Below are 13,313 nucleotides of genomic sequence, written 5' to 3'. Positions count from 1 at the left end.
CATCTCGAATGTATTCATTCATTGATACAAATGACTTTCCCACCAACTCCCCCACAGAAACACAGGACACAACACTTTGATGTTCTTCTTTTTATTTGAAGGGCCAATGCATGCCCCCCAGGCAAGATCTTGCTCATAACATATCACTTTAAACTTTAATCATACCAACTAACTCAAAAATGTGCATTACCTAGTAAAAACTAATTACTGAGGAATGTAACAACAAATAAAAACAGTCAAGAGAAGTGCACCAATCATAGTTGCACTACAGAGACCAACTTTGGACTCCTTTTCAATGCTCGGGTTACTGAATAATTCCAACCCTGCTGTAAGCAAAAAAAGTTAAACAGTACAAAGGGTAATTATAATAAATCATCATAATATAAGATTTTTTTAAAGACAAAAAAACATGGTGGTTCTTCTGTGTGTTGTGTACAATCTCCCTACTGTGGGAAGGTGGGTGGCATCGGGTAGGGGACCATGGGTGGGGGTGGGGGTTGTTGGGGTTGCGGGGGCGGTTGAGGGAACTGAGCGAACTGGGGGCGGCTCATCCCGTTCTGGGCTGACGCCTGTGGAGCTCCAAACTGAGGGGCCTGGAAGTTCTGGTTGCTGAATGCACCCACCTGACTGGGGGCGCTGCTGAAGCTAGCCTGTCCGTTGCCACCGTAGCTGCCACCTCCCCCATAGCTACCGCCGGAGCTAGCGCTTTTGTTATAGCTGCTGCTCCCGCCATAGCCGCCGCCATTTTGGGGCTTTGGTCCACTGCTGAACCCCCTGTCGCCGCCATCCCGGTCCCTGTAGCTACCACCACCTCCGAAACTCCTCCCCCCCCCGGAATACCTATCCCGTCGGTCATCCTTATAGCCACCTCTTCCTCCCCTTCCCCCACGACCTGGGAGAAAAGAAAGAGAGAAAAGGAGGAGAGGAAAGAGAAGAGAAGGGTTTAGACTGATGCATATAGAGTAGTGCCGATGTGTTCAGACTCCACATAACAGCTGTGTTAATACGACAACATACAAAACAAAGTGAATAAAATAACACAAAAGTGAGAACACGACAGGTGGCGTGGATTATCTTGATGTTAACAGACTTTTGAAGAAAATAAAAGAGTATAAAACAGAAATCAGACGAACCACAGCAGCTCTACAAAGTTTGTCACCATTCAGACTTACCTCCTCTGTCTTCCGCCATCTGGAGGAGCTTGGGGTTGATGGCCTGGTTGGCCTCGCGAAGCACAGAGACAAGGTCATTGGCCTGCCTCATGTTGTTGGGGGTGAAGAAGGTGTAGGCCGTGCCTGTTTTTTGACTGCGGGCGGTTCTGCCGATGCGGTGGATATAGTCCTCGGAGGAGTTAGGGTAGTCATAATTGATGACAAATTTGACATCTTCCACATCTGTAAAATTGTGTTGCAGTGTGGCAAAAATAAGGGCACGCCAAAGGGTATTTTGCACACCACAACAGCCAAGATCGGAAAGGGGACACAAAGTTAGCAAATACAACAAACCTTGGAAAGAACTGGATAATAAAAAGCTGTGCTGGAAGGAAGAGGTGTTAAACAGCATTCGATAAAAAAAACGTTCTACTCCATTGGGAATACTACTGTGGGAAGAGAGAAACGATGCACACTCCATTTGCTTACCATATCAACAAAAATAAGGCATTCTTTCACCCTCCTCCCTTTTTTTTAACCAAGGGAGAAAAAAATGGGATTTGAAGTCTTACCATTAAGGAGTATGCATTCACTAGTCCTTTCCCAATGCAGCGAACTCCCCCACAAATTGTCAAGTGATATCCAGGAGCTTCTACGCAGTAGGGCCGCTATGTGCACTGATGCCTCCTCATGTGTGCCAATACAGGACCGTTCAGTTGAGTATGGTTTCTGAAGGTCCCTTATTTTCGCCAGTACACACTCATAAGAAGCTTGCTAATAAAGGCCGCACTGCACGTCTTGCCAAGAACGAATAGACCAAGTACTAAATTGAGGGGGGAACCCGAAAAAGACGAAAATGAAAAAGGCCCAAGTATTGAACCCTGTGGACCCCCTCAAGGAGGTCAGAGCACCCCCCCAACAGTCTCGTCTAGGCAAGATCTTCCCAGAAGCCAGTGTTCACTTGAGAAAATGTCTTTCGTTGGCAGGTCTCGACATGACTTTTAAAACAGCAGGCGAGGGAGGAACTTGAGCTTCGGTTTTTGAGCTCTGGACTTTCTTACATTTCACTTTCTCCTTCCTTTCTACAGATGGCCCCATATAGATAGCCCCTTAAAACACATGTGCCAGTTTCTCACCAATTTCAATACGAAAAAAAAAAAAAAGCAATACGTTGAAAATTGCTCTCTCCATTTCGAGAAAACCCAGCACTTTTGAGTTGAGTGAAGAAAAAGCGAAACAACAAACGGAAAAGCTTTGACATGTTCGCAAACACCCATGCTTTTCTGGGGGTGGGGTTGGGGGGTACACACAAGCTCTGCATGTAACAGAACTGTTCCAAATCTCAAACAAGGTGACTTGCAATACAGTGCTCTCTCTAAAACAGCATGCAAGGCAACAGTCACACAGCACCAAGCTTCTCTTTTTTTTTTATGTTTGAGTTGGAACCAGGGGCTGGATGAATGACATTCGTCAGGTAAATAAATCCATAGACAGAGACTTGTATATATAAAACGAGTTATCGTAAAACAAAGGCTTAGCCACGACGCCTTTTGAAGAGTACTGGCACACAGCTTACACCTCTCTAGGCCCACTGGGTGGCAAGCCAGTGGGGCAACTTGAGCTTCATTTTCCAATATGTCCTCCTTCCCCCTCCCGAGGCCTGGATCTGTGTCATGCCTAGGCCCTGCCACATAGACTGCACCTTTAGGTGAGAAAAACTCAGAAAATGCATAGAGAAGTTAAAGAAAGCCAAAACCTTTCTTTAAAAAAAGTGTAACATTGAAAAGAGAAACGAAACAGAGGCTTGCTAATCAAAGACATACTGACCTAGACCGCGGGACGCCACATCTGTGGCGATGAGGATGGGAGCCTTGCCGTATTTGAACTCTGTGTGAGGGGGGGGGGGGAGGGCATGACTTTAGTTGTATGCAGAATAACGTGGACCAGCACCATGCTAGGATGTACTTCAAAAGACGGGGAAAAAAACCTGTCATAGTCTGGCATACCGTTGAGGACCCAGTCCCTCTCTTGCTGGCTCTTGTCTCCGTGAATGCCCATTGCTGGCCAGCTGTAGCACACAATACATGAACATTAGAGACTTGACAAGTCCCATTACAATAGGCAAGTTAAGTGCTATATCATTTTTACTTTTACTAAAATGTAAATGGCATTTACCAGACGCCTTTATCCAAAGCAACTTACAACAAATACATTTGTCTAAGTAAGTGAATCATCTCTCCATCAGTCGTCGTAAGACAAAGTAATCTATGCTAGGACCAGGGGCTACTGGGAGTTACAATGCTAGAAGGAGGAAGAATTACTTTTAATTAAAAACATTTCTGTGATATTTACCCGTCCCGTCTCATTCTCCTGGTCAGCTCATCGCAGCGCCTCTTGGTCTCTGTGAAGATGATGGTCTTGTTCTCCTTCTCACTCATGATCTCCTCCAGCAGGCGGAGCAGTCTGGAGTGGGGAAAGGACAGAATGTCATCTATTAGTTTTACATCACTTACAGCAGTGTTTCCTCTACATGCATTTATTGGTGGCGGGCCGCTACGAATGAATTTCCTCCGCCACGAATTGATTCAGTCCACACACAAAAAAAAATAAAAAAATAAAAAACTTAACATTTTAGCTGATTAAAATATATCTGATCCTAGATCAGCGCTATAATGGATGTTGACTAAAAGTGCACCTAAATCCACGCCCATCTCTCTCTAACCGCTGATCCAAAATCAGATTAATGACATTCAGTTGACGACGTGACACAAGGGCTCCTGATTGGTCTAAATGTGAACTGTGGTATTATTGTTATTGTGTACAGGCCACCGTAGTGACATCAGGGGGGTATTCCATCAACATCGCTAAAGGGAAAATCCAGGTTTAGTCTGATAAATCTCGCGAGAGTTCTTAAAAATATCCAGGCATATTCTGATAGGTCTCGCGAGAGTTATCAAAAATAAGCCAGGATTTTCCTTTAGCGACGTTGATGGAATACCCCCCAGGTCAGGTGGGCAGGTTACGACGAGACAACAAGAGACCGGTATTGTAGAGCGAGTTAAAATAAAGACACTTACATTGAAATACAGAAGGACTCACGTGTATGTTTAATAGAATAACACGACATGGTGTCAGAAGTCCTGTAAGTGAGTGTTAAGAGTTAGATCGGCCGACAAGTGTCATTTGAGCTCGTGACGGTGAGAAGGGAGAAGAAAAAATGGATGCTAATGCTAACGCGGGAGCAGCTGCAGTCCAGAGAGCTTCTTCGAAAAATTAAACGAAAACAGCGACAGATGGATGGATGTCCCAGACACTTCAAACATTGCTGAAGCTAGCAGTGGCTATGAGCGACCCGAAACTGCATGGCTGGCAGGACCAAAGAAGCTAGGTGGTGGATCAGCTAACAGCGTTTATGGCGGGGTACCACCACCACCAGCTACAACTACAACTACAGCGGGAGAGCCATCAGCATCGGCTAGCTGTGTTGGTGTATCAGCAGACATTAGCAAGTCAAAAAACTATTCTTATGTGCCGTCACTTTAGCAACGACACAGGATTGTCAAGGGGAAAAGAAGGGGAGACAATTTTTTTATTGACAACGGAATTACATGCTGGAAAAACATGCAGCTAAAATTCAGGGAACATTTGGACCTTCAGAGACACACAGGAGAAGTACGGGAAAACAGGGCTGATGTGGGTGTCATCAAAGGTAAGAGTTTGTTTTCTTTAACTCAGCTGATACTCAGCTGTTTACCGAATGCTCCATCTGACTGTGATTTTACTTCTGTAATGTGGTGGGTTGACATAATTCACGCACGGAACTATAGGTTGAGAGTATTGTTCCGTCCGCAGTTGAGTGCGTAGTACCCAAGTTGTTTAGACTGTTCTATTTACTGCTTGAGTGTGTTGTTGACAATCGTTCATGTCCTTCATTAAACGTTTAGCTTTGTCATTTGATACGCCGCCTACAACTACCATCTCTCTGCACTACAGTAAACAGTTAATCAGTAACGTTAGCGGCTTTTGTGCTCATGTAGGCCTACTTCGTATTATATTATAGCTGATGATCTTTGTGTGTGTGTATGTGACTGTCACAAGTTTATATTCTGTATATTCATTATTATTTTTTTGGCCATCCTCTAGTTTTGGCTGAAATGAGGTCGTTGTTTTGAAGAAAAAAAATGAAAAAAAAAAATGAAAAAAAACCGTGCGCGCGCGTTTCATGCGCGTGCACAGCGCGCGGTCAGGGCTATCCGCCACCAAAGTAAAAATTCCTGGAGGAAACACTGTAAGCTTACATCATTATTGTTCTACTGCTCCTTTCGGTCACCCACACAACTGACAATTTAATCTATATTAGTTTGACATACTCTACTTTACAGTCTTATTGCTGTACTGCCCATTTCTGTCATTTTAAACAATTTTTGCTTATATATTGTTAATTACATTGTATTTTATTTTTTAACATTGTTGTTTGTATCTTTATGGCCTATGCACCAACCACACAAAGTCAATTTCCTGTATGTACGAATACACTTGGCAAAAAAAAAAAAAAAAAAAAAAAAATTTCTGATGGGGTTAGTTAGAGACTAGAACTGCTCTGTTCCACCAGCCTCCACTGATGCAGATGCGTTTTAATATTGTATCGTCGTAAAGTGTCTTCGGGTCAACTCACTTGTCGTCCTTCTCTCCGTCGTTGCACACGTCCACTATCTGCAGGATGTTGTGGTTGGCACTGAGCTGCAGGGCGCCCACGTTGATCTGGACGTACTCCTTCAGGAAGTCCTCCGCCAGCTGGCGCACCTCCTTGGGCCAGGTGGCGCTCCACATCAGGGTCTGTCTGTCAGGCTGGAGGAGGAGAGGAGGGGGTTCAATATTCCAGAACATCACCCAAAGTCTTATTCTGACAGACGAGACACCTAGTCGGACGGTGATACTTAAATGTGGGAGTGTGCCTCTACATGCTACATGCTAAAGCTCTGAGTGGAGGAAGATAGACAGCTACATACCCTGATCTGGTCCACAATCTTGCGGATCTGTGGCTCGAAGCCCATGTCCAGCATGCGGTCAGCCTCGTCCAGCACCAGGTAGGTGCAGCGCCGCAGGTTGGTCTTCCCCGATTCCAGGAAGTCAATCAGACGCCCAGGGGTGGCGATGCAGATCTCTACACCTACAAAAAACACAAACAGGAAGGAACCGAGTCAAACATCTGCTAGATTGGTACAATGGAGGATCTTTGGAGGATGGATGGATCTTTATTAGTTAGTTTCACACGTCTACACTGTTTAGATTTGTACCTTTTACCCTTTTTAATGAGGGCTTATAGCATAGAATTCTGACATTCATTACAATCATGTCTAATAAACTGAAACTAAATACAACCATATGGCTTAAGCCTGACAGTATTGAGCTGTCGCAGGCACAAAAACAACTAAACAAGGCCATGAATAGCCTACCTCTTTCCAGGTCGCGAATCTGGGGTCCTTTGGGGGCTCCTCCGTAGATGCAGGTGGACTTGAGACGAGAGGCCCTGCCGTACTCAGCAGCCACTTGCTGCACCTGCTGGGCCAACTCACGGGTAGGGGCCAGCACCAGACACTGGTGTGGGAGGGAGGGATGGGGAGGGAGAGAGATGGGGAGGGATACAGGTCAATCAACTGGGATTTCTTCCCTCAACACACACACGCAGACAGACAGACAGACAGCGAGCAAATGATCTGTTCCTTAACCGTGTTTCTCTATAAGAAATGAGGGGTGTTCTGTAGAGATATGTGATATCACAGATACTTACAATAGGTCCATCGCCATGCTCCAGGAATGGCTGGTGTTGGATGTGCACAATCGAAGGCAGCAGGTACTAAATAAGGAAAACAAAGACTCTTGAGCTCACGCAAAGTTCTTCTGAACACCAACATATGACAATAGTACACACCAGATAGGCTACCAAGGGTAGTTTTAGAACAATCCAGGCCTACTTACTGCAAGGGTTTTGCCCGACCCTGTCTGAGCGATGCCAACCATGTCTTTGCCACTGAGGGCCAGCGGCCACCCCTGAGCTTGGATAGGGGTCGGTTCAGGCCACTGGTTTTTGTTGATGACATCCATAACATAGTCTGAAAGACACATTTGGTAGATGAGAGAAAATATCTGACGAAATGCTTCAACTCATACATATGTTCCATAGAAATGCTGAGAGGAGAGGTGAGATTTTTTACTCACTTGGAAAATTGGCCTCATTAAACTTCACCATAGGTTTGGGGCAATCTCTGCCTTTGACTGTTACTTCTTTAAGCCTGCGGTAATTCTCAATGTCTTGCTGCAATAAGATGCATACAGGAGGATTAGTTTGTTTAGTTTCAGCCAAGAATCATTCAAGGCTAAAGATGAATCGACTATATATACACACACACACCAAACGTAGATAGATGTAGTACACAACCCACTATACAATCATTCACTTTTGAGTTCAGAGCGTCATAAATATGCCATGTGATCGATGAGGATGAAAATCTCCATTGGATGGATGATGGACTGTAGGTGACGAGTAATAATCAATACTACAGAAACACAAAGGAAGGAACTGTTCAGAAAACGTACAGGTGATCGGCGTGCTACGTCTGGGTGCTCCTGGTAGAAGTTCTTCTGGAACTTGGGGAGCTCGTCCATGTTCCAGTGCTTCTTACGCAGCCTCTCCCCAGGGTTGCCAAACTTGCCCTGGGGGGGTCCACCCCTGCTGCCTCCACCACCACCACCACCAAAGCGGGGGGTGCCATACCTGAAATGGAGAGGGGAAATGACATGAGATTAGCTTCCATAATATAACATCACTATAGCTAGGATTGCAGTATGACATCAGGTGTGCTTATCGGCTGAATTAAGGAACTGACGGTGCACATTTCCCATGAGTCTGTGAGGCTGGTGGCCTACAACAACAAACCGAAATGTCGCCGAACCGGTTTGTTTACATCACATCGAACCCAACAACGGCGACAAATTCACATTCACATTCTTTTCTGCGTCACATGTGTAACCTACTTAAGCTGCCATTTTATTTCCGTCCGGCAGAGGAACAAAGAAGAGCAAACCGGCCGGCATTTTGAATTTACAGTTATTTTTTTTGCCACATGGCAAACAAACATTTCTGTGACCACAATAACTTGGATCATTTATAACATTATATAGGTATGATTAAACGTATGTTTTTCAAGCTAGACCGAGAAATCCACGGATTAAATATGCGAGTCTGGCCCCCAGCAGTTCAGCTGTCAAAACAGCCTTTCTTCTCGGTTAAACAGAGCTAGCCGCTCCGACCGAGCCTACGTGGCTAAAATACAGATATAAATAAATACAGCCCAATGTATAAACTAGTTAATATACGGGGTTTGCTTAACTAAATTAATGCACGGAGCCACTTGCGGAGATGAAAAATTTGCAAACGACATTTCTGCCTAGCTACTAGTTAGCTAGAGTTGCTAACCATTTTGAGACAACGGACATTTCTCAACGGACACTTACCCCCTGTCTCTACTACCACGATCTCTGTCGGAAAAACCGGGCATAGTGTAGGAGAGTATAAACGTTAAAAAATGTAAATACGGGTGGTCTATCTGTTTATACTATGAATCCAATCAGTCCGTTATTTAAAAAAAAATCGAGCTACAAGTACGACACCGAAGAGAAAGAAAATGCCGGTCAGACGAAGCTCTCTCTGTCTCAACGGATGTGAAGTGGTCACGGCGTATCACTTGGGATTATATCAACGCGCGGTTCGGTACTACTTTTCCTCCTTATTTGGTCATACACGGAAAATACGTGATGGTTTTTCTATTAGCTGCAGAATTGTTATAAAGAATTATTTTACCAATTATTTTAATGGGTTTGGGTTACTATCAAATACAATTTCATAATGTCATTAATCACCACATATTGCTGGTATATGTATTAAAGTATTAAACCATCATTAACTCAGGCCCCAACTATCTAATTGATGAACAACTGTAAATCCATAATAACATAATAAAGAAGAGTACACGACATAAAGAGAATAATTAATTATTGTTATCGTATTAATTCATGACCCCAGCAAATGGAACTATTTTGAGACAGCTATGCGGAAGAGCACCATACAATGCCCTTTAAAATACGGCCATGATAGGTGGGGGAAATAAGATTTAATCAAAAATAAAATGTATCTGTTTGACGTAAAGCCCAAAGAGTCAACTATCTTGTTAATCAACGAGATAGCTTCACGTGACAATGTAACTAAATAAACTGAACTCAGCAACTGATCATTTAACTTCCGGAAACAAAGAGACAGTATGGCTGCGTTCGTAAACTCGCCCTGGAATCCGATCAGCTCTCGTGGAATGCCTCTTGTCCAATCAAATTACTTGGTCTCTTTATGACGTTGAACCCAGTGTGCGCCCCGGCGCTCTCGGAGCGAATTTACGAACGCAGTCAGTATATCGTCCAATCAGGAAACACTTGCATTTGAACCGTCTCTTTGGTTAGCAGCCAACCCTTTTCTGATGATCAGGGTTTAGTGACTAGCCTCAAACAACTTGGAAAACGTTACAGTAGCGGTAGCTAACTAGCTCGTAGCTAGGGAGCCAGCTAGTACACTTTTGGAGATTTTAATCCCGACATTGTTTTTCAGCTGCCTCTTCTTGTTGTTGCCAGCTGACTTGCTAGCAGCACAGCTGTTTGATGGGAACCCAAGAAGACGAGAGAGGTAAGGCGAACTAAGAGACCAGTGTGGCTGGCTAACGTACTTCTTGCTGCTAAGTCATAATCACCAGAGTTGACTTCTTGAGTACATTATTAACTGATTCCCGAAAATACTATCTATATATCGGTTTTATGTCCAACAAACCATTTGCTAGTTCTTGTTTTTTTTTGGTAGCTACTGAACATTGTGTACTAGTGTTGTTGATCTTGGTTAGTCGTTTCTAATGTACTTTTTTTTACAGCCGCAGTGAGTTGTTCAAACCTGTAATTACTGTACAAGTTGTGTAGTGTTTGCATGTTGCCACTATACTCGCATGGCTCCCCGCGCATATCCCCCGATTAACCGCGGACATGTCAACAGTCATGGAGGTTATGGTTACCATTACCAACAGCAGAGCGGTGGGTTTCTCTGGGCGCTTGTAATCGACGTCTTTCTACTAACATCTCATTGGGTTTAGAAGACACTAACTTACACTTGAAAAAGCAGTAGATGGCATTTTGTCAATAGATGATTGGCATTAGTTCACTGTATTCTACTGTATTGCTACGACATGCAAGTAAATACTTGGTATCGGTATCATCAGCTGTGCATTGTGAACCAGAAATCAGCTCGGGTTCGATCTACACTACAGTGTGTGTGTGTGTGTGTGTGTGTGTGTGTGTGTGTGTGTGTGTGTGTGTGTGTGTGTGTGTGTGTGTGTGTGTGTGTGTGTGTGCGTGTGTGTGATACAACTTTATTTTACAGATTGGGTGGACGTGGCGAATGATCTCCTCAGCAAGTGTCACATTAACCTGAGACTGAGGAAGGTGACGGACTGCGATGCCAATGTTTTTGTTGCCTTGTATCAGGCCATCCTGGGGGAGAAGGTCCCAGGTGAGTTCATAGTGAAAAGGAGAGCAACACATGCTTTTTGGAACTTCTCCACTATCCGGTGTTTAAGTCTTGAAGACTCTTGATGGGTGGCTGGATCCCGAAAAAAGTAAACACACACACACACATGTGCTTGCAGTTAGATAGTTGACATATTCCATAACACAGCCTACTTGGAAGTGGTGACAGTGGAAAATATGTCATATATAAAGGCATGTAGGCCAAAGAACTGATTTTATAAGTGTTACAATTTTCAGGAGATGGATAGGGTTTGACAGTTTCGGGGCTGTGTTTTTTAACTGCTGTTCTGCTCTTAGAACAGTCAGAGCGACATTCTGTTACAGCCAAGAACTGTGTGCTTTTGTAGAGAGTCGGCCTAGATTCCCTGGAACATGTTTAGAATTTCAAGAATGCCACACTGCGCTACTTAAGGTTGTCAGACCTGCCAACACAAGATTGTGTTTGTCAATGACCTCTTAGTGGTCATTAAGTTTAGCGTGGCGAAAGTGCAACAGAGGCTGCAAGTCTTCACTGTGTGTGTGTGTGTGTGTGTGTCTGCTGCAGATTACATCGCTTCCCCGGTGAGTCAAGAGGATGACATCCACAACATTCAGTCTGTGATCGACTCGTTGGCTCTGGACTACCTCCAGATCAGCCTCTCACACATCACAGGTGAGCAGCACTGTCACTGGATCTCTCTTCACCATTCACCGTTCACTATTCACATTAGGCTTTTCACCATCTGATGCCAAAAGAGAATCAAGGCATCTATTTAGTTATGGCCCCAAATGGCTTGAAGCTAAATGGCTGTTTTAGATACAAAAGCACAGCCTTGTTCAGAGTGAACAGAGCCCTCTTTGTTCTACTGATGGTCTGTGGCTGAACGATGACAGTCTTGGCTCTATTAAAAAAAGCAACAATATGATGCTGATTATAATTACACTTATTCATCGCGTGCCCAAATGTTGTTTTTCTTTCGGTGGTGTTCTAGGTGAAAACATCGTAAGAGGGGACAAAGAGTCCATCAAGAACCTGTTGGAGATCTTTGACGGGCTGCTCGAGTACCTCACCGAGCAGATCAGCGAAGAAGGGTCGCAGAATGGAGGTAGCGGTTTGGTTTCACACTTTGCCCTCAACTCTCAACCGTCAACTGCTTTACCGAGGCGACACATCAACCCGAAGCCATTTACATAATTGTAAACATTTGAGTAAAAGTCACCATTAAGCTCAACCTTCGACCCCCTCGACATCTCAACAGAAAGGCCAACCCATTAGGGCTGCACGATTTGGGGAAAAAAATCGAATTGCGATTATTTGGACAGATATCGCGATTGCGATTAATTTGCGTTTTTTTTTTTTTAAATAGCAAAAAAAAATAAAAAGGGAGTTTTTGTAAAGTGTGGCCATATCTCCGGCTAGGAAGGTCGTATCAACGTGCAGTTTGTTTGTACGTCTTCAGGGGACTTAGAGGCTCCCTCCTCTAGCACCCCCACAGCCCGAGCTACGAGTGAAAGAACTAAACTTACATTGGGTTGCTTTAAAGTTGGGTTGCTTTAAAATCAAGCTTCAGATTAAAACATGTGATGGAGCATTACTAACCTGACTCAGGTGGTTTGTTTCACACAACCATCTAGGAAAGCTTAATTGGAAGCTGTTTGGAAAAGGGCAGGTACTTTCAAAAAATACTTGGCAGGTGATTGGATGAATCTATCTATCACCTATTTTCAGAGAGCATTACCACATGATACCATCAAACTATTAACTGCTCTAATTCTAATGCAAGGATGAGAACTTAAAAGATATGAATTGGGACAACATATTTATTTATGTTTTTTTTAAACAGCAACACCATTTTGTTTCTCTCAACAAGTGTCTTTTTTTTTTACGTTCATTGACGTTGACGTTCATTGACGTTGAATCCGACGCGCTGTATGACGTATCCCATACGGGTAGTGGTGTTTCTCAACCCTCTCCTCGGGGCGCCCCAGCCGCTCCACATATTTGATCTGTTTCACCACCAGCACACCTGATTCAACTAATCAAGTCCAAAGCAATTATGATTTGGACTTGATTAGTTGAATCAGGTGTGCTGGTGGTGGAACAGATCAAATATGTGGAGCGGCTGGGGCGCCCCGAGGAGAGGGTTGAGAAACACATAGTGAGTTGGACTTGTGATCGGAAGGTTGTGAGTTCAAATCCCGCCTGAAACCACACCACTACTAGTGTGCCCTTGAGTAAGGCACTTAGCCCTCAGTTACTCCAGGGGGAATGTCCCTGTAATTCGTAATTGTAAATCGCTTTGGATTAAAAAAGCGTCTGCTAAATGGCAAAAAAAAAAAAAAAAAACGCAGGCAAATCGCAGGCTTTGCGATTAGCTAATCGCGTCATTTCAAATCGCGATTTCGATTTAAAATCGATTAATCGTGCAGCCCTACAACCCATCCATTGAAGGAGGAGAACATGGCTGAAACATTGCACTCTCTCTATTGCAGCCTAGTTGTTCTGATTTGACAGTCCCTCCCTCCGTCCCTCCCTCCCTGCGTGATGCACCAGTTCGCTCTCTC

At 44.1% G+C, this 13,313-nt stretch overlaps 2 protein-coding genes across 2 annotated transcripts in view; one reads left to right on the top strand and one right to left on the bottom strand.

The window, feature by feature from the left end:
* Positions 1-81: 81 nt before the first annotated feature.
* LOC308151593 (putative ATP-dependent RNA helicase DDX5) lies at positions 82-8,858 on the bottom strand. Its single transcript, XM_080524493.1, has 13 exons — positions 8,667-8,858; positions 7,749-7,926; positions 7,371-7,467; positions 7,131-7,264; positions 6,943-7,008; positions 6,608-6,749; positions 6,161-6,321; positions 5,827-5,999; positions 3,504-3,614; positions 3,158-3,219; positions 2,979-3,038; positions 1,173-1,394; positions 82-892 (listed from the first exon to the last, which is right to left on the bottom strand). Exons 1-13 carry the CDS (start codon positions 8,708-8,710, stop codon positions 444-446), a joined length of 1,899 nt encoding a protein of 632 aa, XP_080380619.1. The 5' UTR covers positions 8,711-8,858; the 3' UTR covers positions 82-443.
* A 900-nt stretch (positions 8,859-9,758) lies between these two features.
* Positions 9,759-13,313, top strand: part of LOC308149941 (centrosomal protein of 95 kDa-like) — a 28,343-nt gene continuing 24,788 nt past the window's right edge. Inside the window, exons 1-4 of the mRNA XM_080522819.1 lie at positions 9,759-9,882; positions 10,624-10,752; positions 11,314-11,421; positions 11,741-11,854. Coding sequence (XP_080378945.1) covers positions 9,858-9,882; positions 10,624-10,752; positions 11,314-11,421; positions 11,741-11,854 — 376 coding nt within the window. The 5' untranslated portion in view covers positions 9,759-9,857. The remainder of the gene's footprint in view (positions 9,883-10,623; positions 10,753-11,313; positions 11,422-11,740; positions 11,855-13,313) is intronic.

This window comes from Nansenia antarctica (assembly GCF_963989245.1).
Source record: "Nansenia antarctica genome assembly, chromosome: 2".
In the NCBI taxonomy this organism is placed as follows: domain Eukaryota; kingdom Metazoa; phylum Chordata; class Actinopteri; order Argentiniformes; family Microstomatidae; genus Nansenia; species Nansenia antarctica.
The sequence above is the reverse complement of the archived record's forward strand: the minus strand, read 5'-3'. Positions and strand labels throughout refer to the sequence as shown.

Bases quoted from the DNA above. Each gene is read 5' to 3' on its own strand.
- LOC308151593 (XM_080524493.1), bottom strand. From the start codon at position 8,710: ATGCCCGGTTTTTCCGACAGAGATCGTGGTAGTAGAGACAGGGG. The intron at 3,220-3,503 runs GTAAATATCACA...TGTGTGCTACAG, and splicing joins AGGAGAATGAGACGGGACGG to CTGGCCAGCAATGGGCATTC. The intron at 893-1,172 runs GTAAGTCTGAAT...CTTTTCTCCCAG, and splicing joins GATGGCGGAAGACAGAGGAG to GTCGTGGGGGAAGGGGAGGA.